Genomic DNA, 26,225 nt, shown 5'->3' on the forward strand with positions numbered 1-26,225 from the left:
TTGTGTTGATAACTGTTTTATTTTTTATTCTTCTTTATGACATAGAAATTGTCGACATCGCCTAGCGTGTCTGGTAGCTCTTTCCCGGTTGTTTCCGGTAACCATATAAACAGAATTGTCACTAACACAGACAACGATCCAAACACGACACCCGGCCCCCATGAGATGTGGGATCCCTAGAAAAGATACACAGAAGGGGAAATTAGTATAATTATTCACAACAAATATACACCAACAGAAATAGTTATAAATACAATCAAAAGGGAATATACACAGTGAGGTATTGTTAATGTCAGATAAGGCCTGTGGGCCTCATTTTCTATGTTGCCTCCTCCTCCCTGGAAGACAGAAAGAGGGGGACAGCCCTTCTATCCATATCTCCAATTATGGCTCTGTATTTCAGCTAAAACCAGGGACGTCAGAGAAAATCATAATCTTAATCAACACATATGAATTTAGTTTAACGGTTTGTTTGCTAATCAGTCTGTGTACTTTCCCCATGTCGTTTATAGAACTCAGTGCACTTTTTCGATGTGATGACATCAATATGCAGGGAGTTTTGTGGGAAATATATACCCTTCACGCAAGGAAAACTCTTGTAAAAAAGAGTCGCGTATCTTTCGTAGCGTGTGACAGACGAGCGAACGATGTACAGAGATAATTGATGTGCTTAGGAGTACCAACAAAACGTACGCACAAGGAATGAAAAATTTACCTCGTAGATTTACAATATTGTAGATGGTAAAGAACAGTCAATGTTCATATTAGGAGATTATGTTTGTAATACGTATTATCTATAATTTGTGTCACGGTTCATTAACATTCATTTACAAAAGGTGAAGAGAAGGGACAGCATAGAAAGATAAGCCGGTTGAGATATTCATTTTTTATAGGAATTGTCAAAAATGTTGATCTATGCACAGCGCCTACGACAGAGACGGATCTTCCTCATGCCAACGCTACCGGGACAGGTTCCTGTTTTTAACGCCATGCACGAACATCCTGTGACTTTCTCTTCTAATACTGGACACTTGGCGAAGGAACAATCACTACATTGTACCTGTTAAATGTCTCAATGTGAAATAATATATCGTCATAATGGGTGAAAAAATAAAAACCAGCAATACATTTATACTCTTTTCAGATATAATTGGCAAGCTAGATAGTCCTGCCCCAGTATGTCAACATGCCAACTGCTGATCTGTAGTTCTTGGGCTCGAGACTAGCGATGATTTTATTTTTTTCCAGATTACTTTCTGCTAAACGTAGATGTGACACGTTTCAATTTCAAAATCCCCAGTATTATTGTACTTTACATATATTTCACCTTCCATCTTTATATCTTTTTTCTGGTGTGTTATTCCTCTTTAAATTTGCAGGGATTTAATAGCTGTCGTCCTTTATAAACCGGGGTCTCGTATAAAGTTCACGAACAGATGTCCAACAATGTTGTCCTCAAGTCACCACTAGGGTAATACACGTGTTTCATACAATCTTGCTGTACATGAGACCAACAAAGAAATAAGATATTTTTGAGTGTTATTGGAATATGACATAAAGTTGGTCACGTGATCAATTCATATAACGCCCGTTATAGTAGATTTGATCATGTACCAACTTCATGCAATGTCTCAATAACACTCATAAATGACATTACATTTCTTATATTTAGATTTCTATTTTGATTTGTGTCATGTCATGTGATATCTCCATAACACTCAAACATTATATTTTATTTCTTATATTTATATTTTCTATTTTAATTTGTGTTCCATGATTATGTAGCAGATGACTGAAATAGCGATCGTTCAACACAAATATATGGTTCGTTAGATTTTTATTGACTAATAATTAGATACAATACCCAAGAGAATATGAGCTATGAATATTTAATTTAGAAAAAGACGAAATAGGTGTAAAATAAAGGTAATTTACCGCGTAAACTGAATTGAAGACAAGAAGAGCGGAGTACACTACATCCGTACTGTGATTTGGTCACAATCAGCGATGGAGAAACCGTGGTGTTGGCCTACTTGAAGTTGAAAACGCAATTGTCCGCCACAGATTTTGACAGAAATTCAGACGATCTAAGGGAACTGACGAAGGGTTGATATATCAAGTGAACGTTCAGCTCCTGGTCAGGGTGTTGTAATATTTGGAAGGTAACAATGACATGTTTATCGCAGGGATTCGTGGTTGTAGCCATGTAGGACAGACATAGACGAAGTGCAGGTAAGGTTCCATTTGTACCTCCAGGGTGTGTAAGAGAAAATATATGCGAACTTACAGATATTTTTGTTCACTTGAGAGATTCCTGTTGTAGGATTTTAGTGAAGACTGACATGGACAGGGTTTTTCGAGCCTCAAAACCAGCCTCATGGCCGTGATGGCTGGTGTCTGGGGACAACAGGTTATCATCACCATGAAGTCTGATAGATCTAGCTTTGTCTTCATTTCTTCGCTTCCAATACTAAAGTCATCGTATGAATTCACCATGCTGCAGAGGTTGAACTTTTAGGCTTAGTTCTAGTAGTTACAATCAGTATTCAAAATGAACAATTGGACGGTTTTGTTTCTGTTTCAATAATCGATGAAATTCTTGTCTTTTTTACAAAATAAACCGTATATATATTCTGGTGCAGTTTTTTCATTGCAGTTGCGGATTGAGGGGTAGGGGAGAAGAGTATTAACGGAAATACTCGGCCATTTTGGTTACCAATCTGGACGTTTACTCGGACTATTTCTATTTTTTAAATATGTGTCGAAAAGGCGGTAGGGCCTCTACATTCCCCACCGGTCGACACGGGATGCTTACTCCTCCTAGGACCTGATTCCACCTATGGTGTGTCCAGGGGTCCGCGTTTGCCAAACTGTCTGTTTTGTATTGCATATAGGAGTTGAGATTGATCACTGTACGTTATCTTCACATTTCATAATTAAGATGCCAGGTGAAAGTACCTGAGTGTGATGGTGTGAAGCGGTGACTGTATTCATACGCAAGAAAAGGCTGATGACGTGACCAACTTAATGTTAGACGAAAATGAATATCAATTTCATTAGTATTGTCAAATAAGGAAATACATTAGCAACTGTAAATATTGATATATAACACTCACCAGTAAAGCTGCGTAAGGGGAGACCATTCCTCCAAACTTTGCCACGGTGGCTGCCAAACCTAAGCCAAGGGCCCTATAGGGAAAGAGTACCATTAAAATCACGTATTCCTGTTGGGCCCAGAATTGAAATGAAATTAATAGAATAGGAAATATTCAATACCGTATACAGGGTTATTTTCGACCCTTTTTTATTTTTTGACTTTCTACATTTGCTGGCGGTATCGCTCCGTTTTATATTCACTCAGAGTTGTGTTAAGGAGGTACTGTACATCGTCATAATGGCTCACTTCCTTTCAAAACATGGATCAAAATGTAGATTTTAGCAATATCTGTGCATTCATCTCAAAAATCATCTCCAAGCTGATTAGCTCATGACGTTAGCGTATCGACTGCTGAACTGTACATAGCGGTTTCGAGTCTAGCAGGGGTTTTAATTTTTTAGATTGATTTCTACTACAACTGCATTTTTTGAATAAACAAAGTAAATTTGAAAGTTCCCAATTTCAAAATATTGATGTACATATTCGTCACATTTCATCCATCTGAAATTTCTCTGGTGTAGCATACCTCCTTAAAAACAGAGATTAAAGAGAGAAAAATGTTCATCCAGTCTTAAATTCGTCCACTGACAACGAGGGCGAAAATAAAGTGAGGGCGAATATTTCCCTGTATACAGTGAATCCGGTACATAGAACTAGAATCCTTATGGAGTGATATGATTATATTGATATCAAATTATACTTAATCAATCAATGTACATAAAGTAGGGATGTATACTAGATTATCATAAATCCTGATCGGTAATCAGATAAGGTTGTACTGAATACTGTAGAATTTTCTTTAGATACAGACCTTAAGTTTGTGGGATATATTTCTGGTGTATATAAGAAAATTGTCGTAAACGATCCAGATATCCCAAACTTTCCGGCAAAACTCATGGCTACTGCGAATCCGTTTAACACTGGTGTATCTGAAACAAAAGTAAAGGTTATCCATACATAGGTAATCTACACTTGTTATTTCATCTGTAAAGCGACGCTTTGAACTACAAAATTTCGCATTATATGAATTGATCATAACATGCAATTGGATATCTCTATACTTATAGATTAACAAGAGGCCCACAAGCCTTATCGTTCACCTGAATACTAGTGAAAAAGTATCATTACTTCCATGACCTATGAAATCTAGAAAAAAAGTTCCTCTTCTGAATATCTAAGCTAAATTCTAATGTTCAGCAACAGTATAAAACAAGATGTGTTCTAAAACTTCACTGCCTTCAAAAGTGCATACACTGATGAAATGTTTTACAATTTAATAATAGGTGTATTAACATTAAAACACCAAAAGGTATTACTAATTTGGACTCAGCCCAAAGTCATAACCATGGGTTTTGATTGAAATTCACCATTTGTGTACATCCTTTTCTGCTATTCTTAAGTATTCATTTAGATTTTATACAGTATCAGCAAACTTACAGATAATTACGATATAGTAAGTTTGGCTCCACCCTGGGTTCAAAACCCTTACTTTGGGGATCATCATATTTACAATTTTGGTAAACGGTTACCTGCTCTCTCCATTTAGTATCAACAGAACTAAAGAAGATGTTATTTAAGTATTTTACACTTAAACACTATATACCAAGTTTGGCCCCAACCATGGGAATCATGAAATTTACAACTTTGGCAGAGACTTTCCTGCTCTACATCACAATGCATTTAGTTTTTCTTACATGTATGCGCTTCTTGAGAAGAGATTTTTGAAAATTTAAGTTCCCCTTGTTCCAAATGGAAGACGAAGATAACGAACAGTGATCAATCTCATAACTCATATAAGCAATACAAAATAGATAGTTGGGCAAAAACGGGCCCCAGGATATACCAGAGGTGGGATCAGGTGCCTAGGAAAGGTAAGCATCCCCTACCGACCGTTCGCAACTGCCGTGAGCCCTATATCTTGATCCAGTAAACGGAGTTATCCATAGTTAAAAGCAGTGTATCTAGAACGGCCTAGCACTCGTTATGAAACACATCAGACAACATTTGTCCCAATGATAAGCTTTATTAGCAAACTACATGTAGATCGTTATAACGACCATATAATTCGCAAAATGCTCACTTTAAACGAGACTGTTGAAACACATGCACCATCTACTTGTTTATCAACAGCCTGCCTCGATTTAAAAGATGGCCATATCATAATATATGATCATTTCATATAATTTGAAGACGAAGTAATTATGTAAACTTACCTCCTGCAAAAATCAAGATAGCAGATATAGACAGGCTAACTCCAGCAATGGCATGGAACATTATGCAAGTTTTCTTTCTTCCATACCTAAAATGACAGTTAATCATAACAAAAACATCCATGCATAAAAATACAAGACATTTCAAACGAGAGCTTTGATGAAGTGCGATGTTTAGCAGGAAAACATCGTTCATTTTACGTGCTTATTACAAATATCTGCTATACAACAGTCAGTTAGATGTGCTTGTGTTGTTTGGGATATAAAACGACACTACATCCGGTGGAAGTACCACATATTTTGATTTCAGTGTCGTGGGTAATTTAGCAGTGGGAGTTCTTCTATATCATTCCAAACTCTACCGTCCCGTGGGGATCCGGGCTAGAATAGGCCCTCGGTACTTGTCGTAAGAAGCGACAAAATCGCGTGTAGTTTCACCACCCGAACCTTTGTTTAAAGGAACTACTCCCTCATCATGAATCTTTGACGGATTGTTACGCCGTTCTTGACACACTGATTTTGACTGCGAATAACTCCGTTTACCTGATCAGGATATAGGGCTCGTGGCTGGTGTGACCGTTCGACAGGGGATGGTTACTCCTCCTAGGCACCTGATCCCACCCCTGGTGTGTCCAGGGGTCCGTGTTTGCCCAACTATATATTTTGTATTGTTTGTAGGAGTTATGAGATTGATCACTGTTCGTTATCTTCACCTTTCATTGGAGTACGTTCAAAACTATGATTCGTTATGTGAAAAAATATTATGCCCTACGTGAATCACGTGAAGAGCGAATGTGGCTTGCGCTTGAAACAAACAGTTTTTAAATAAAGCACATCAGAATAAAGACTTTCACAATTCATTGATGAGAATGATATTTTATTTCTTCTCTGCATACAAAATATACAATGAAGCAAGAAATTGGTGGGGTGGGGGGTCCCAATGAAATGCTTCAGCTAAATTAAATCGCTATTGTCGATATTCACCTTTTATTATGGGGAATTGAATATTTTTTAAATGATGTAAAAAAAAATCACATTTTCGGAGTAGTTTAGAAGTTTATTAAGAACTCTAACACTTTTGCATTTATGCCTGATTACGTACTCACATGAACCTATACATATATTGTATATTATCATAATTCTATATTATAACGATGATCATATTTTCTGTGGTACGACAATCTTTATTTGTACATGTATAACATGATATGTTTGTATACGGGAGAGGTTGTCTAAGTTACTTGTAACCAATCCCTTTGTATATTTATACAGCAAGACATGTTCAAATTAGAAGGATATTAGTTATTTTTGTACCAGAAGCTTGTACTGACTACCTTCAACATTTTTATGTACAAATAAATAGAAAATTACTCTCTGATAAATAAGTACAATGTAGATAATAGATGAACAATAATAAACAAATAGTAAATTTAGGTCTCTGCTTAAAACAGAAATTCAAAATTATTACGGATATCAAATCCAAAAGAAACTGGTCCGATATTGAAGATGTAGAAATTGACAAGAAACTATCTTCGATTACATCCCTTCATGCTAGGTGACTTGTGCAGGCTGTCGAGGGTCTATCAAAACAAACTGATCGGATCAAAGGTGCATTTACAACTTACAACTGTTTGCATTTAAATATGTGTGCGCTGAGGTGAGTAATGACACATATGAATACTGACTGCTAATAGTGAATGTCAATTTGTACATATTCGATGCAGTTTCGTGTTTGAAAACCGATATAACAACAAATAATAGGATGTAAATATAAATAATAATGTAAATAATAGGATGTAAGAATAAATAATAATTTAAATAATAGGATGTAAGTATAAATAATAATGTAAATAATAGGATGTAAATATAAATAATAATGTAGCAATAATGTAGCAATATTCCATTATCACCTGCATATGGTGTTTATATATCTCAACTGATTCGATATGCAAGAGCTTGTTCTGGGTATAGTCAGTTTTTAAATCGAGGTAAGCTACTGACAAACAAGTTGATGGTACAGGGATTTCAACAGTCTCGATTGAAGTCAGCATTTCACAAATTATATGGTCGTTATAACGATCTAGTTCGTCAATACAACCTCGCATTGGGTCAAATGCTGTCTGACGTGTTTCATACCGATTGTTAAACCGTTCTTGGCACACTGATTTTGACTGCGGATAGCTCCGTTTACCTGATCAGGATATGGGGCTCACGGCGGGTGTGACCGGTAAACAGGAGATGCTTACTCCTCCTAGGCACCTGATCCCACCTCTGGTGTGTCCAGGGGCCCGTGTTTGCCCAACTATCTATTTTGTATTGCTTGTAGGAGTTATGAGATTGATCACTGTTCGTTATCTTTACCTTGCATGTAAGTATAATTAATAATGTAAATAATAGGATGTAAGTATAAATAATAATGTAAATAATAGGATGTAAATATAAATAATAATGTAAATAATAGGATGTAAATATAAATAATAATGTAAATAATAGGATGTAAGTATAAATAATAAACTTCAGCAAGTATTTTTAAATATTCAATATCGAGTAGAGTGAATAGACTGAGCAAAAATCTTCGTTAAGTTGAACTCGTACCCCCAAAAATACTTTGAATAGCAGTTTGCGATGAATTTATTTTCGCAATCGTTAATATAATCGTGAAGATAGCAAAAATGAAACCCAAGCGAATATCCCCCCTTTACAGTAAGTGTTTCTTGCTGCTGGTTTTCTTGTTTGCGAAGAGCCATTCTCAAACTAGGATTTGCTTCGGTCTGGAAGCGAGGTTAAACTTCTCGCTCAGGAAACAAACAGTACCGAGTGACCTGTTAACAGCGGCAGCTTAGTAACTTAAAAAAAACTAAGTGGACTGTTATAATTATAACACAACGTGATCAGTATACATAGCTTCACCAAATGTGAATGTTTTTATATACTATGTTCCTACTTATATTTTGGCGGGAATATATTTGTCAAATAATATAAAATTTGCATACTAGACATGGAGAGAATCCTGACTGTATTAGATTTTCACGACTTACAACCGCGTTGAATACGATTGATTGGGGTTTAGCGCCGTTTTGGCTATATTTCAGCCATGCTACGACAATTTTAAATATATGAGTATACTATATATAATGCTATCTACGAAGCAAAATATTCTTAAAACCATATCCCCATGACTATTGTATTGGGCATTTGTGGGATTTCTGTATAAGGATAAAACATCTACATAATAACATGTAAAATTGATTATGTCTACCTGAGTAACCACTTACGTGTCAGTGGTTTTTTTTATCGAAAAATAAATTGCATTGTATAATGAAAATTAAACAGTGCATACACGGATGTAAATGTTAGTAAGTAAATTAATTACCTGTTGATTGTAAACATATAGAGGAATACGCTTGGGATCTCTACGATGCCGTTGAAAAAGAAATTCAAGTACATATTTCCACTCATTGAACCGGAAGTCAGGAAAAGTCCGTAGTAAGTGATGCTATTCACAAACCTGAAGAACAAAATAAAAGAAAAGAAACGTACAAACCCTATATAAAAACAAATCCTTCATCTAAAACGTATGGAAACAAATTTCTTCATCCCTATTTCTCATCACAAATTCTCTTTGGTAATGCAGAATCATCCTATATGTACTACTTGTGTTTCAGTGTAATTAGTGATCTTCCCACATTTGTGAAAGATTATTGAATGAGGCTTGTAATGATAAGAGTATGTATATTGTTTTACCATATAATCCACACTAAGATGGAGGTCAGTAAAATGTGTCTGTTTCTGAAGATATCCAGGATCGATAACTTCTCCAAACCCCGTGAGTCCTTGTTGATCGTTCCCGGTTTCTTGTCATCAGATTGGAGTCCGTTAACGACATTATCCTTCTCCACTCCGTTAACGTCATTACCCTTCTCCACTCCGTTAACGTCAGTAGCCTTCTCCACTAAAACCTGTATCTCCACATTCACTAATGCTGTGGCCGCCAATATCTCCGTAGCGTCTTTCTTGTTCCATTTTGCAGCGCGTTTAATCCACTCTTTAGCTTCTTCAAATCTACCATTAGCAACAAGCCATCGCAGAGATTCATGCAGTATCCTGTAAAGTTTCATTGCATACACAATTATATGAGTACCAAAGTCCCGAGAAGCTCATGAAAATGATACGTGTGAAATAAATGAACTAGATGAAAGGTGAAGATGACGGTCAACGACCAATCTCATAAGTCATATAAGCAATACAAAATAGAGTTGGGTAACCACGGACCCCTGGACACACCAGCATTGGGATCAGGTGTCTACAAGGTGTATGCATCCCCTGTCGACCGGTTACACCTGCCGTGAGCTCAGGATTCCAAATTCAATTAGTACTGAGTTTCCTAGATTGATTGATTGATTGTATATTGTTCGAGATTTTTTCACTCATATGGAGACGTCACCATTGCCGTTGAAGGGCTGCAAAATTTAGGCCTATGCTCGGTGCTTACGACCTTCGATCAAGGAGGGATCTTTATCGTGTCACACCTGCTGTGACATGGAACCCCAGTTTTTGCGGCCAAATGCGAAAGACCGATCCATATAGTAATCTCTTACGACAAGCAAGGTGGTACACTTATTTTAACTCAGATTACTGATAAATACAACGAATTGTATTTCATTGATGAGCAATGAATCTTTTTCAGAGAAATTGTAAACTTTTAGTTTGTACGTTCTTCACAAACATCTAAATATATGACTGCTACAATAGAAAAGTGTTCCTCAAGATCTCATGTAACATGTGTTCTAAACTTTGAATTGATGGTGTCTATAAAATAACCCTACCCTTTACCCGTTCATGCTGAAAATGGTCACTATGTATGAAAAAGGTGAAGATAGGGATATCGATCAATCTTATGAATCCTACAACTAATGCAAAATCTTGAACAGGGCAAACAGGGATCTCTGGACGCACCAGACGTAGAATCAGGTGTCTAAGAGGTGTATGGATCCCCTGTTGACCAGTCAAAGCCGCCTTGAACCCTCAATCTTTATGGAATAGTGAGTAGTCATACGTCTAATAATCAGTATGGAACACGTTAGACAGTATACGACCTAACGATAGGTTGTAAATAAGATCACTATTTTGCAAAATAATTGATAGTTGAAAAAAAATGTTGAAAGTCCCTCACAGTCGATCGAGGCCTGGCTGGGAGATTAAAATTCAACTGTATTCTGGACCCCCTAAAACAACAAATCACTGAAACAGTTCAATACCTTGATCCGCTACCCAGTACAAGGAAAATAATTAGGAAACGTACCATCGTGTTCCGAGACTATGGACACCAACGAGACCTGCAGCTAACATGGTGTACCGCCAAGACACGTGTCTAAGAAGGAAAGCAATCAGTGCCATAGAGGAAATACAAAGTCCCCATGTTATACTTCCCAGAGAGATCACAAATCCCCTTGATTCTGCCGGAAATAACTCCAACAGAAGTGTACCTAGCACTAGTCCAGACCCCTACAAATCAAGAGTCTTGCTTTTAATGCATACATTTGTAATACGAGTAAATGATTACTAAACATCTGAAGGTATTGCAATTGGGAAGTAGTCCTTCATTGCGATTGATTTGAGCATCAATATTTGATTTCATACTTGACTAAACACTCCGGTCAGGAATCTCAAGATGACAAAGGCAGTGAACCATGGGACAAACGACGCCAATATGAAGCACCCGGACAAGGAGATGAACGTGGTGTAAATTATCAGTATACGGCCATATTTGTCTGCAAGCGCGGGAAAAAGAGTAGCGCCAAGCATCCCTCCTACCACTGCCATTGTGGTACTTAAACTACCGAGTCCTTCTGAACCGCAAACCAGATTCCACTGAAAGACATTTAATATTGTAATCACCACACGGGTAAACGCATTATCGGCTATTCGGTTTTTGCCGAACATTCGGTTTACTGATGTTGTATGTTTGTGAAAAATAGGGTAAGTTCATACGTGCTTTTACTGATAAATTCGCATTCTATGTTAAATTATATACTAAATATGTATATGTGATAATCTTTTCATCAGCTAAAGACGCTCTCCAAGCAAGTCCCATTTAAGAGATTAGCAGCACCGAAAAAGTATTCTGTAAAAATATACCAAAACTGTTATACAATGTACTATAGCAGTAAGGAATTCGAGGGGATATTCATTTGTATTTTTAGACTTCGACAATCTTTTAAGAAATGATAGATCGAAATAAATCAACAGTAAGAGAACAATAGATTTTATTAAAAACACCAAAACGAAAATACATGTATATGTTAAGTAACCTACTAAGAACTAAACCTTGATGTACTACCTACCAAAGACCAATCCACGTGTAAATCGAATGTAACAAGTTATATTCACGGTACTTTCTTTCGTTTGTATGGAATTTATTATACAGAGGGTCGTGACAGTCGAGTGAATGAAACATCTTGTCGCTGCGCAATGAAAGGCGAAGAAAACGAACATTGATTAATCTCATAACTCCTATAAGCAATACAAAATAGATAGTTCGGCAAACACAGCCCCTTAACACATCAAGGGTGGGATCGGGTGCCTAGGAGGAGTAAGCACCCCCTGTCGACCGGTCACTCCTGCCGTGAGCCCTATATCCCAATCAAGTAAATGGAGTTATCCGTAGTCAAAATCAGTGTTTTAAGAACGGCCTGTTTAACAATTCGTATGAAACACGTCAGACAGCATTTGACCCATGATAGGTTGTATTGACGAACTGAAGCGTTATAACGACCATATAATTTGTGAAATGCTGACTTCAATCGAGACTTTTGAAAGCCCTGCACCATTAACTTGTTAGTCAGTAGCTTGCCTCGATTTATATATCTTAGATATTCGGAGTATCACTCTGTTGAAGACTATACATTAATCGCTCTCAAGAAAACAAATTTTCTCTTCATGTAGAAACGATGTGTTACCGTATAACTGTGTTTTGTTGTTGGTTTTTTTTTGTTGTTGCGATAATCCAATTGTTGCTTTGTTTGTGAGTATTTTTGAATCGCAAACAATTAAATTCGCTTACAATCTGCACCGATTGTGTAGCATATCTTACAAGATAAAATTAAATCAGTATGCAGAAACTCACCATCTCGGATGTAGTACTACTTAACTCTGTACACGCACCTGTTTAACTTGTTGAGTGACAACACGCGTATAACGTTAATGGTAGTTCTGTACAAAATTGAAATATGTCAAGTGTCTAAATTGGTATTGACTAAAACCCGGTCTCGGTCCCGGTCTTCGGTCTCGGTCCCGTGACTAAAATCCGGTCTTCGGTCCCGGTCCCAGATACTTTTATTCGATAAAAAACAATATATCAGGATATTTGAGCCCCATTTCTCAATAACTTAGGTATGACATATCATGCCTGCATTCTGGTAGTAAATTGATCATATTATTTTCTTTCGTAAAATAATATGTGAAAACTCCGGGACCGGTGGATCCGAGAAATAAAAACAATGCTAAAAGCTGGTCCCGGTCTCGACATTTTTCCTCAATAGCCGCTATAATCTACCTTTTCATAAAAAATATAAGGACGTGATACTCAATGGTATCCCTTTGCATACATATATTTCTGATTTATTGTGTGTGTAGGTTTTTTATTCCAATATTCTTTATATTCATGTCAGAATCGAACTCAACTACATGTACGTGACATTTTGTCCCATATGATCACGTTACACTACCTTTTCATAAGAAGATAAGGATGAAGAAGGGAAATAATATATTTGTACTTATCCTGGTGTGTTTGTTTGTAATTTACAGTTAGTTTATTTGTTCATTTATTTTATTTCTTCTATTCCTGTCAAAATCAGATTTCAAAGATTCATGTTTTGTATTCCGAACCCGATCTCTTTACATGGGTATATATTTTACATATATTTGTATATAACCAATAAATAATAACTATAAAATATTTCTTCCTTTCTTATTTGATACTTAGTTTTCTTTTTTCAGTTGTGTGTGGTGTTTTTTTTTTTGTTTTTCTTTTTTGTTTTTTTTTTTAGATACAGTGCTTTCAAAAAAAGTCCACCTGATATATTTATAGTATCTTTAAAAGTGTGTCATACATAGAGCACATGCTCACCAAAAACTCTTAGATTCTGTATACTTATACAGAAGATACCCTCTGACTTTAGATGATCTTCAAATAACCTATGGTATGTTTTTACTGTAATATTATGTGGTAACTATATTTATTGTGAATAATTATATACGTATACATGTACAAACATACATGTATATCTATTAATCATGCTGCACAAAAACTATTTGTTTCCTATTTTCAAAATATCTTATATTTCAAAGTGCATAAATTTGACATAAACTGACAAATTTACAAACAATGAAATCTACATTTATAAATATGCAAGGCATACATGTAAATTCATTTAAGAAATAAATTTCAGTTTTGAAAATACGAATAAGGCCCACTGTTAGCGCTTCATGAAAAGTATGCCTGCGTGAAGCATTTTATACTCTCGTGTATTTTTACTAACCATTCAAAAGTTATGGCTAAGGTTAAAGATTTTCAAAAGTAGGTCAAATTTGAAAGGTGAAGAATTACATGTAAAGAAAGGTCTTGTCACAAGGAGTACACATGTGAAATATGAAAACCCTATTAACATGCATTCAAAAGTTATGCCGAAAGTACAAGTTTTTGTTGACAAACAGACGGACTGACCAAAAACTATATAAATGCGCCCCGAATATCCGATGACGGGGGTATAACATTTGCTTTTCAAAAGCATCACTCTTGTATTCAGAATCTTTCTGGAAAGGGGCGGGGGGAGGGGGTTCTTGACAAGAGTGCACATTAATTTTGTTTCGCTATCAACAACAATTATTCATCATGTTTCAATAATTATAATAAAATTGAAGAACAATATTTGTTTTGGGTTTTTTCCATTTTACTAATGAACATAATTTTTTAAAGTACTTCGTACATCGTACATTCTGGACTCATATTTTGCATGTGCAGTCTACTTTGTATTATTCTAATTTACATAGAGGCTTTTCGTCCCTGATTACAATGTAAATAATGTCATAATTTAACAAATTAATGCGATTCTCACGATACACCCGTAAATGAGAGAGAGAGAGAGAGAGAGAGAGAGAGAGAGAGAGAGAGAGAGAGAGAGAGAGAGAGAACAGTCAGCCGTGTATACATGTACATGTTCAGAGACCCGGTTCGGAATACACCAACATTGAATTTGAAAATTTTATCAATCGTGTGGTCAGGTGTCTGACCTTTAAATGAAAAAAAAGAAGAGAATTAATTTTGTAAAAAAATACATTCAACAGTTAATTACAAACAAATACACCAGGATAAGTACATCTATATTATTTCTCTTCTACACCCTTATCTTTTTATAAAAATGTAATGTAACGCGTTCATTTCGGAGAAAAACAAATTCACGTAGTTGAGTTCGATTTTGACATAAAAAGGAAAATTGGAATAAAACACAAACATACAATAAATCAGAAACATACACGTGCATACAAAGGAATGTCATAGAATATAACACTCTTATCTTTTTTAATAAAAAAGTAGATTAAAGCGACTAATTAGGAAAAAATAAAAATGTCGAGACCGGGACCGACTTTTAGCACTGTTTTTACTTCTCGGTCCCACCGGTCCCGGAGTTTTCACATATTATATATATAATTATTTTACAAAAGACAACAATAATATTATCAATCAACTATCAGAATGCAGGCATGATATGTCATATCTAAATTTAACGAGAAATTGGGGCTAAAATATTCTGATGTATTCTGTTTTTATCGAATAAAAAAATCTGGGACCGGGACCGGAGGTTTTAGTCACGGGACCGAGACCGAAGACCAGGACCGAGACCGGGTTTTAGTCAGTACCATCTAATTTGTAATTTGTAACAGTGTTTTGGGATTTTTTCCCAAAATTTGTGATACGCAAAAATAACCCGTTAAACGGTCATTCCTCAATTGGCACAAATGCACTATTTCCTCCCATCCAATGTACCGTAACTGCGGGGGTATTAGTCCCTCAGGCAGTTCTATTTGTTGTATTGGCAAAACAGTGGGTAGGATCGCGGAAAAGCAAAATCATAAAATAAGTCTACATTGAACTCTTATCTAAGGCAACACATATCGTCTAATCAGGTCAAACACATGAAAACGATACGTATTACATTTCAAACCCATGTATTGATGTTTAATATGTAGCATTGTTCTAAACTATCAATTAATCGGATATATTGAAGAATAATGGATGCAGCATTTCTTTGACCTTTGCGATAACCGCGTTAGAATAATAGATAAAATTTCTTCCGTATCCTCAACAGTTCATAATTTACTGCCCAGTCTGTGGACCAGTGTGAAATTGACAAGAACAGTTGATTCAGACAATTCGATGCCTGTTGTGATCTGCTCTATAACATGGGATGCTTACTCCTCCTAGGCACCTGATCCCACCTCTGGTGTGTCCAGGGGTCCGTGTTTGCCCAACTATTTATTTTGTATTGCTTGTAGGAGTTATGAGATTGATCACTGTTCGTTGTCTTCACCTTGCATGGAAGAGCTAAGTTCTTGTTTTCTCTAGCAGTGTAGAGTCAATAATTCAATCCTTCAAATTCAATCATTTAAAAAGAAAAGCTGTCTTTTTCGCTAGAAAGAAAGACGTAGACTATCCCAATCTTAATCTTCTACAGAGTCGATTAGAATTTTAGATCAGCACAACCCCTCTGGCTTTATATTTTCTCAGGATGTAAGTTGGTCACATTATATCAACACATTACTTGTCAATGCCAAGAAAAACTGGGGATTTTGAAAAATATCAATTCAAACTTAATCGTAAAACATCGCTGGTGAGCATTTGTTTCATAAGACCACAACTAGAATACGCCTCAGAAGTATGGGGAGGATTGTAAATCGAAACAAATCTGAAATGTTAAAAACATCTCTATTAAGTGTAGCAAGAATAATTAAAGGATTAACTTTATTTGCATCAAGATAATCTCTTTATTTGGAAATAAATTGGGAACAGCTTCACATTAAGTGGAAAACAACACGATTAAAAGCAATGTAAAAAGTGGACCAGAATTTGACTCCAAACTATTTTAAAGAATGTTTTCCTGGCAAAGCTACAACACAAGAAACACATTACATTACAATGTACCTAAATGTAAACTTCAAATCTAACAAACTTCATTTCTCCCAACTGTTATGAATTTAATTCCCTACCTTTTGAAATCAAACAAAGATAATCTCTTAGGGATATCTATGAATAAATTTTTAAAAAATGAAAGAAACGTCACCCCCTCTTTACTTTGCATGTGGCAACCGTCGTTTAAGGTGGCTCACTACACCCTGTGATATTTTTTCCAATCAGTATGAAATGATTTAATCATTAAATATATGATGATATATAATAAGTATATATGCCAAAAAGACAGAAAATATGCAAATTTGGATAAAAACATGGCTTACAACAACATTATTTCAACACATATGAACAAAAGACTTTGGCGGATTTGAATTCGAGATCTGCGATTCACCAACCCAATGCTTTAACCACTGAGCTACATTGATAGACAATGAAGTCGATCGATACAAATAATTTCACAAAACATTTAAATCGCCATATTGTGACGTAGTGTCATAAAGTGTATAAACTTTAGTGTAGTAAGCTACCTTAAATAGTATGCATACAAGGTTTAGACACAACTGTATATTAAAAAAATATTTATTCCGTTGTAACACCATTTATGTACTGTGGAAAAGTTGAGGATGAATATCATTAATTGTTTACATATCCTAGGTATAAAGAAGTCGGAAATATTCTTTTTAATGATATATTTGAAAATTGGCAACTTGCATATTGTCAATACTTATGTTTTTATTTAGGGCGAAAATTCCCTTAGTGATAGTGAAAACGAATATCTGTTTACCATCATACAAATAGTTATCAAACTTGGTGGTCATTTTGATTAATTAGAATATATTATTACTTTGTTTTTCTTTAAGCGATCAACATGCGCTAGATTATATTTATATTTACAATGACTGTTTTACCAGGCATACCAAAATAGCTTGCTATATATACATGTATATGGGAGATAACGTTCTAAGTTTTAAGAACTTGTGCTCAATCCCTTTGTAAATTCAGTTGCAATAAAATATATATGTTCAAAGCAGAGATGATATACTTTTAAATTTTATTATGAAAAGCCCAGAAAAACTACAATTTAGTTAACAGGGGATAAATATCGTGAAATGTAAGTATTGTGATGGAAACACGTCTTCAATAGATTCAAAATATATATATGAAGTAGAAAGGTGGGGTGAGATTAATCGTTTTGTTTTTAGGGTTGAGTATTCATTACTCTCAGAGTTAAAAAAAAAGTAAACGAGGAAAAATCATTTAATTTCAGAGACATTATGTTTACTTTTAAAAGCTTCCATTTCATTATACTGTAGGGATTTAGTTATAATACTAAAAGGTTCAAATGGAAAATGTTAGCAAGCAATTGAATAGCATTTAATCATTTTAGATATGTATCCTTAAAGACTCATTTTAATCCCTCTGGATATGGTCTCCTAATGCACTGTGTTCGTCTGAACAAGACAGAGTGCTCACTATGGGTGTTGACCGGTCAACAAGGAATGCTTACTCTTCCTAGGCACCTGATCCTATATAGGGTGTATACAGGGTTCTGTATTTGTCTTCCTATCGTCTTTGTATTTTGTTTTTGGATTTATGCCATTGACAAATATTCGAATAGTTTGTGACTCATGCTAACTGACCTCTGATGCCACGGTCTCCGGTCCGAAATATTCGTAACCATCACTACAAGGTATGCTCTCCTGTATTATAAGCCCAGACCTGTTTATCTCTCTGATGACGTCACATTGACGAGGAGACAGCGTGGCGTTCTCCCATCTGTCAGGTTGATTGTAATGCTTTGTTAGATGATCGGTTGAAACCTTACAGATGAAATCCGGAATGTGTCCTAGAATAAAAAAAAAAACCCATAACATCTGTACATACCCTGAAGCGCATTATTACACCACTTGCACGGAACGGTACGAACCGATTCTTGCACTGAACGGTTAGCACGGAACGGTAAAGGGTTTGCAGGGAACAGTGAAGGGTTAGCACGGAACGGTGAAGGGTTTGCACGGAACGGTGAACTATCTGCACGGAACGCTCAACTGTTTACATGAAACGCTTCGCACAAAATGTTGACCACTTTGTAGGCGTGGCTTGTACACTTCATGAGCAACGGCCAGTATTTTTTTTGGTTCATCCTGGGGTTAGTTTAAACAAGAAATGGTTTCAATATAATGATAATATTATAAATATCAAAAAAGGTTAAGAAAGTAGGGATAATGATCCATTTAAAATTGATTGTTCATGTACGACGCGGAAAATTCCGTTTTTACGTATTAGCTAAATAATTATGAACACGTTTGAATAAAAACAAATGAATATTTCGATTCGGAAATTAAAAAAGGGTGCAAAAATTGTATTGTCATGGAATATTGTTTATTTAACTTTTATTGACTCATTGCTCTTTTACATTCATTGAAAATTAAATGTGTGTCTGTTTCGCTATTTAAAATATATGTATATTCCAAACCAGATTTTAATTAAACTATAGATTTTAGTATACGTGTATGACAACAGATAAAATGATTTTTAAAAACCTTATCGTCAGGCAAGACTGAAACACATATACTCGGGCGGGGAAGGGGTGCATCTACACATCGTGCATGTATTAGGCAGTCGATAAGAACCTGTTACCTTGGGTCAGAATGAACAGTATAAAACAAAAACGAAACAATAAAAATCTGAAATAGGTTGACGAATAAATCAAATATATAAATGAATAGATAAAGCAAATACAAGCTAACTACAGTAATGATAAATAGATTCCTCAATTATGTATGCGAGTAGATCTGAAATCTAATTGTAATTAGACTGTTTTATTTGCCTCAATTTTAAACCTAAATGAAACATAACGGACAAAAAATTAAAACGCCTCTTTTGTCATATTTCAGTTGTCCCCACCGATTTCCACACCTTTTGTACGAATGTTAATTTCAAATACCCGGATTAGCTACTTGAAATTTGCTTAAAATACACAAATTATACACTGGTCAGTCTTTGCATTATGCAGACAGTTTCGATAAATAATTACGATGAACATATTTTAATAAAAAAAATAATGAATATCAAGCAGTCAAACTTTTCTGTGATTATAACAAGAGTACCACAAACGTACAGTATACGCCCATCAGACAATGAAATTCAATCTAAGTATATCGTGTACTCCGAGTTTATATCACACATTCTGTATAGAAAAGCATTAAAGTAGGTCATGGTGCACCAATCCATCTGACATGTTAATTGATTATGTATTTCTTTGAGAGGGAGGTTGTGACAAAATGTCAGAGCAATATATATCTATAATGATAATAGGTGCAGGAAACCATTTGATCTACTTTTAGCCCTAAAGTAGGTCATGGTGAACCAAATAAATTGAAATGTGAATTGATAATGTTAACTGATAATGTTTTTCTCTGAGAGGGAGGTTGTGACAAAATTTCAGGGCTATATCTGTGACCATGCTGCAAAAAAATCCGGAAAACATTTTGACTTACTTCTACCCCCAAAGTAGTTCACTGTGCACCAATTCAGCTGAAATTCTAATTGCACTTGAATCCCTCCAAGAGGAAGCTTGTGACTAAAGAGTCCGGAAAACTGTTTGATATATATGTACTTAAAGCCCTAAAGTCGGTCAAGGTACAATAATCCAGCTGAATTGCAAACTTATTTTTACGTTTCTTGAGGGAGAAATTGTGACCAAATTTGAATTCGTTACAGTAAAAAAAAAGTCCGGAAAACATTACCTCGGAGGGACGATCTGACAGCCAGATGTACGACAGCACTGAAATATAATCTGTCCCGTCTAATGACTGGTGTATAAAAAGTAATCAACCCTCTAATAAAATGCCAACAGTTCTGACCTCTGGGTGTACGGTTCATACCCCAGGGTGAGACTAAAGTCATATTTTGAAAATCCATTACATTTGAGGGGAAACAAAACTTCCATACTTCTGAACATCAAAAAGGCAAACTTGCATGGTTATAATGAGTTGTGAACTACAATTGTGAACTCTGTGACCCCAGGATTATATGGAGTGTTCTACTAAATATACCTAACACAGAAGTAGCAAATTACCAAATTATATGTTAGAAATGTCTATGCATGAATGATTTTTAAAATCTCATGCGCGTGAGCTTTGGAAAATGTGATGCATTGTGCTCAGGTGACATTTAAGGTCCATACGCCTCTTGTTGGTCTTACACAAACAATAAGGCTCGAGAATTTGCGATTCGTTAATTTCAGTTATACCTTACAAAGACCAATTAACTGCTAATTCTAATTTCAATTATATTTCATAATTGTCCGTTTTACTTACCTATAAAGACATATATTACCACGGGATATGTAACCATTGGCAGACAGAACACATTATAGGCAAATTGTAAGTTCTGATAGCGGCCATATTTCCCAAGAGAACGGAGTATTCCATCCACATCCATTGTTAATGAATATAAGGCATACACTATTTTGTGAATTAACTTATATTTATCGAATTATTCATTAACAGGACTGTCTACGTGATGTTAAATATATTATAAGGTAAGTAAATTTAAATATTAGCATCCATTGCAGTTTAAGTTTCCCCTACTTCTAATGTTAAAGCGAGTGTCGGTGAGAAAGAAAACAACTACTGTCTAGTGATTTTGCCGGAAAATATTGATTTAAAAAAAGGATGTCCCAAAATCTGATCTACAGGGTGAATTGGGCACGATCACCTTCTTGCGCTGTTGATTTCACAACATCTTGACATTTCCAACAAAATCTTTATACTAAGCTGATCTCGAGATTTGTACTGTACGTGAAATTCTAGAAGTTGGTAAAACATAAGATAACTCTTAAGAACTGGAACTGAATATATACATCAATATTCCTTTCGATTCAATTTAAATTGCAGTAGAAACTTTTAGTATTACGTGTATTTACTAATGGTGAATAGAGGATGATCACGCCTCCCTGTTACATGATTCTACCTTTGGGGTTTTCAGGGGTTGGTTTCCCAGGGGTGCTGTTTTAGGCGGGGGTAGGTTGCAGGGGTGGGTGGTGTTTCCAGGGGGTGCTGTTTTAGGCGGGGGTGTTTACAGGGGTGGGTGGTGTTTACAGGGGGTGGTGTTTACCCTGCTCACCTTATTGACAAAATTTTGCATTCTTGACGGGGTTGATGAGATTGTTCACTGTTCCTTACCTTACCAATGCCTATTAAATGTACATCCTTCCATCACTTATTGTTTAAAAATTTATGACAACATATCGAAATCTGGTATGAACCGAATATGTAAATTACAAAAACGAGCAGCTAGAGTTATTTTAGATGTTCACCCTGATTCCTCGTCAAAACCGTTATTCAATAAACCGTGGGTGGTTAATGGTATATGAATTAGTATACTTTTTTATAAATACTTAAGAGACCTCTGTGGCTGAATGGTTAGAACATCGCGCTCAGAATCACACGGCCTCTCACCTCTGGTCGGAGCGGGTTCGATTCTCGCTCGCGCCGGTAAGTGAGAACGTTTCCCAGTTTACTGGCGGAAGGTACGTTGTATCTGGGTTCTCTCTTCCACCAATAACAAACTGGTCGCCACCAGATAACTGAAAAATGGTTGAGTGTGACGAAAAACAGCACAATCATTGTATACTCATCACTATTTAAAACATTTAATGACATGGCCCCCGCATATCTTAAATATACGTGTATATCACCCTCCCCAACTCCAAAATAAAAATAATGTGACATCTGTCATGTCTCCTGGTCTGACATGGTAAACATTGCATGTGGAGTTTGAGATCATAATCTGTTAAACCATTCTTTACTATCGGGACAAATTGTGAATGCAAAATCCCCGTCTGGTCTTTCAGTATATCATTATGAGTCCTCACATATGAATTTAGTAATTAAAACTTTAAAAAAAAATATCTGGAATAACGTGCCGTATACAATATTCTGTATTTTGGACTATTTTTCTCTCAGTTAAAACAGCTTAAACTTTTGCATTACAAGATTTAAAATGAACCTCCAGTTAAAATATGCCACTCCTTTCTTTACATATTTAAAAGTGCAAACCATCCACAATGACGTAAAACAGTTTTATTTGAATGACATTGATCAAGAGCCTGAAAATCATGAAATCAACACAATAAGATATACAATGACAGACTCGCATACAATGTTTACCCCAGTCCATTGTCATAAACTGATATAATGTCACACTGTTCTGACCGACCTTTCTGTGGGATAGATTTTTAACACCAGCTAGACAAGGAATACTGCTCGTGTGATGCCTTCCTGCATTGAAACTTGTTGTATAATGAGCTGATGAAATTCTGAGCAGGAACAGTATTTAAATCCAGGCAGGCTACTAACAAAAAACTGATGATATAGGAGTTTTAACAACGTCATTTAAAAGTCAGCATTTCGCAAATTATATGGTCATTATAACGATCTAGTTTACCAGTACAACCTGACATTGGGTCACATACCGTCTGACGTGTTTCATACCGATTGTTACGCCGTTCTTTACACACTGATTTTTGATTACGGATTACCCCGTAACCTGATCGAGATATAGGACCCACTGTCGACAGGGGATGCTTAATTCTCCTAAGCACCTGCTCACACCTCTGGTATACCCAGGGGACCGTGTTTACCAAACTCTTAATTTTATATTATACGTTATCTTCACCTCTATCTTCAAGTTATTACAGATGCCCTATCAAGAATGTCGAGAACGTTGTTTTGTTATTTTTATGTGATGCACATATGTTTATGTATTTAGGGTTTAATTGAGAAGAATTTATTGTCATTCAAACTTTTTAGGGGGTGTTGTGTAATACTTGTACTTGAGTGACTCCTGTGACCTAAATCTTCTGGATGCCCGAAAGATAACGTAACACATGTTTTCCTGTCAATATTTTATAACTGTCTCTCATTAATGTTCCGGAGACTTCACATGGGCCCCGCATGAAATGCGGGAACCATATAGTAATCATACTGTCCGTCCGTCCGTCCATCAACACTTTTTTCGTGTCAAGATAACTCAAACAGTTTTCATTGTACAGTTTTCTAATTTTGTACTAACATACATTATGTATTTTGCAATAAGAGGAAGACACCTATACAGTAAAACTCTGATATAGCGAATTTCTGGGGACCCTCTATAAAAATTCGCTATAAGCGTAATTCGCTATACGTTTATAGCGAATTCATAATTCGAATATAACGAATTCGTTATAAAACTGATTTGTTCTACATGTATATCAGTTCTATAAGAAAGCAGCAATCGATATACTTGCGTTTGTATTGTCTTTAAGAGAAATGAAGCCTATATATTTTCGAGAAGAAATATTTTTATGCAAGAAATTTACACATTGATTTATATATGATAATTTATCTTGATAGATTATTAAATCATGCAAGAACATGTCGAGAGAGAAATGTCAACAAAATTTTGCGCAATACATACATGTACAGTCTATTGCAACTGTCATTTACTTGTTGCTTTACACAAATAAAGGAGTGTACGATAAAATAAATGCAATCAAACTTAAAATTTAATTAACGAGAATAGTAAACAATACCGGCAATATATTTCCTAAACGTATGTGTAAGTATTGTTTTGCGTTAACAACCATTTTTGAAAAAATACAAACAGAACTTTTGTAATAAGTGTGGATCCTTTATGTCAATGGAAAACGATTGTTAAAAATCACAAAAAATTTAAATGAAAAAAATAAATTCGTTATAAAAGGTGATTTTTACGTTCATTTTTAATTCAAGGGGAATAGGAATATACTTCGTTATATCCGTAAATTCGCTATATCCGTGTTCGTTATAGACGCAAAATTTTATATAGAATATATAAAGAATTTGCCGGGGAAATCGTTTTCACTTCGCTATAGCCGTAATTTCGCTATATCCGTGTTCGCTATATTTTTGGGTCATGTCACTCTGTCTGTATGTATGTCATCATCTTTGTTTTTACCACTATTTAAAAGAGATAGTTCATTTTAAATTATGATATATGCATTTCATTGATAAAGAAAAATTGCTAAAAATAACTCTACAGCATTGTGTATATGTATATGATTTTTTAAATGTGTTATTTTAAAGAAAAATGATTGGTGCTACATATATATTGAATTAAATGTACGTCATTCCCAAGCGAAAAACTTGATCGGGATCGGGATACGAAATTAAATTTCTGCCATCCGGTTGCAAAGTGGAGGTACATGTATGTTCAGACATAACTGCTTCATTGACTCATGTACTAATTGCACATTACACCTTAGAAAACTGTTCCTTTTAATAAACAATGTCACAAGATAGATACAAAATGAGTGTACCTTATTCATCAATGTTAATGAAAATCTCTATATGCCGTGTTTCACTGCTTGTTGATGGTAACGTTAACATTCTCTAAGTGAGCATTTTAATATTATGCTTATGAAATTATTTAGCACTTCGTGTTTCTGCTAGGATTAAGGGAAACTGCCTCAATGATGTATATACATATACCAGCTCCAAACAATAGAGATGTCATTTTCCTCTAATAACCCTCAGCGGGGCCTTTGCTGACCGTGTCAGATTTTTAGTTCTTAGTATAAATACATTTTGAATTATATGATACTGAATGAAACCCCGAGCAAGCGCGGGAAATCATAAATGATATTGCAAAGAGGAAGGGGTTTTTAATACACGTTTGTATTGCTGCGCACATGAATTGAATAAACGATATCTTTAATATGAATGAATTTAAGAATAATGTTGAATAATTGTGTGCATTAGTTATGTCATATTTATTGATATCATATACAGTAAATAAAACTTAATTATTAGGTATTAAGTCACTTTAATTGGAGCTCCAGATGTAATGCTCCTTGTATAACATAAATGATCTCTCAGCGTTGGAAATTAGATACTGATTTTACAAAAGGATCGTAATCCGTCATGCCGAATAGACAAAATGAACGGTCGTTACATAATTTCAGAATTTATAACTCAGTATCGCGAATGTGTTTGCATGGTAGTTTTTGTCCAGTGCGATAATTCAAGGGCAAATTGATACATGTGGTTTTTTCTTGGCAAGCGCAATTATCAAAAACATAATGCGCTATATGAATGATAGACAGACAAAACTGCTATATTGTAAAACAGTGGCCTGATTTCTTGGACATTGCCATGGTCAGGTATTGTAAAGCCAAGTTCCGGTAAAATGTTTTAACTTGAAAGTTATAAGACGCAAATTTCCTACTGAAGACTTACAAAAATACAGGCAATTTAAATCAAATGATTTTCTCATTGAACATATCTCAAGTATCTAATGTAAACAAAAAAGTTTGATATAAATAGGTTTTAAAGTGTATTTTCAAAGCTCGGTGTGTGTGTGTGGGGGGGGGGGGACTATTTTTCTCTCTTAGCGCAAAGAACGATAACTCGCATGTCTGCAATTCAGCTGTTTAACTGATAACCATTTGTGTTATATTTTCTTTGTTGAAAAATCAGAAAAAATGTTTCAAAATCGTATATTAAAAAGTATACGAAATCATTCGCTGTTATACCTTTTCGCGAGTTATCGATCTTGCGCCAAATTGTTTAAGAGAAAAAATGTCCCCCATACCGAGCTTTATATATACTCTTAAATACTTATTTTTATCAAAGTTGTTTGTTTT

At 35.3% G+C, this 26,225-nt stretch overlaps 1 protein-coding gene across 1 annotated transcript; it reads right to left on the reverse strand.

Annotated features, from left to right (window-relative positions):
- LOC125662047 (organic cation transporter protein-like) lies at positions 1 to 21,020 on the reverse strand. The gene is made up of 10 exons (XM_048894223.2): positions 20,878 to 21,020; positions 18,196 to 18,401; positions 11,008 to 11,238; positions 10,670 to 10,872; positions 9,112 to 9,471; positions 8,741 to 8,875; positions 5,371 to 5,456; positions 3,969 to 4,086; positions 3,117 to 3,189; positions 1 to 176 (listed from the first exon to the last, which is right to left on the reverse strand). The coding sequence occupies exons 1-10, from the start codon at positions 20,999 to 21,001 to the stop codon at positions 18 to 20; spliced, it is 1,695 nt and encodes a 564-aa protein (XP_048750180.2). The 5' UTR covers positions 21,002 to 21,020; the 3' UTR covers positions 1 to 17.
- Between the last annotated feature and the right edge of the window lie 5,205 nt (positions 21,021 to 26,225).

This window comes from Ostrea edulis, chromosome 8 (genome assembly GCF_947568905.1).
Source record: "Ostrea edulis chromosome 8, xbOstEdul1.1, whole genome shotgun sequence".
Lineage (NCBI taxonomy): Eukaryota > Metazoa > Mollusca > Bivalvia > Ostreida > Ostreidae > Ostrea > Ostrea edulis.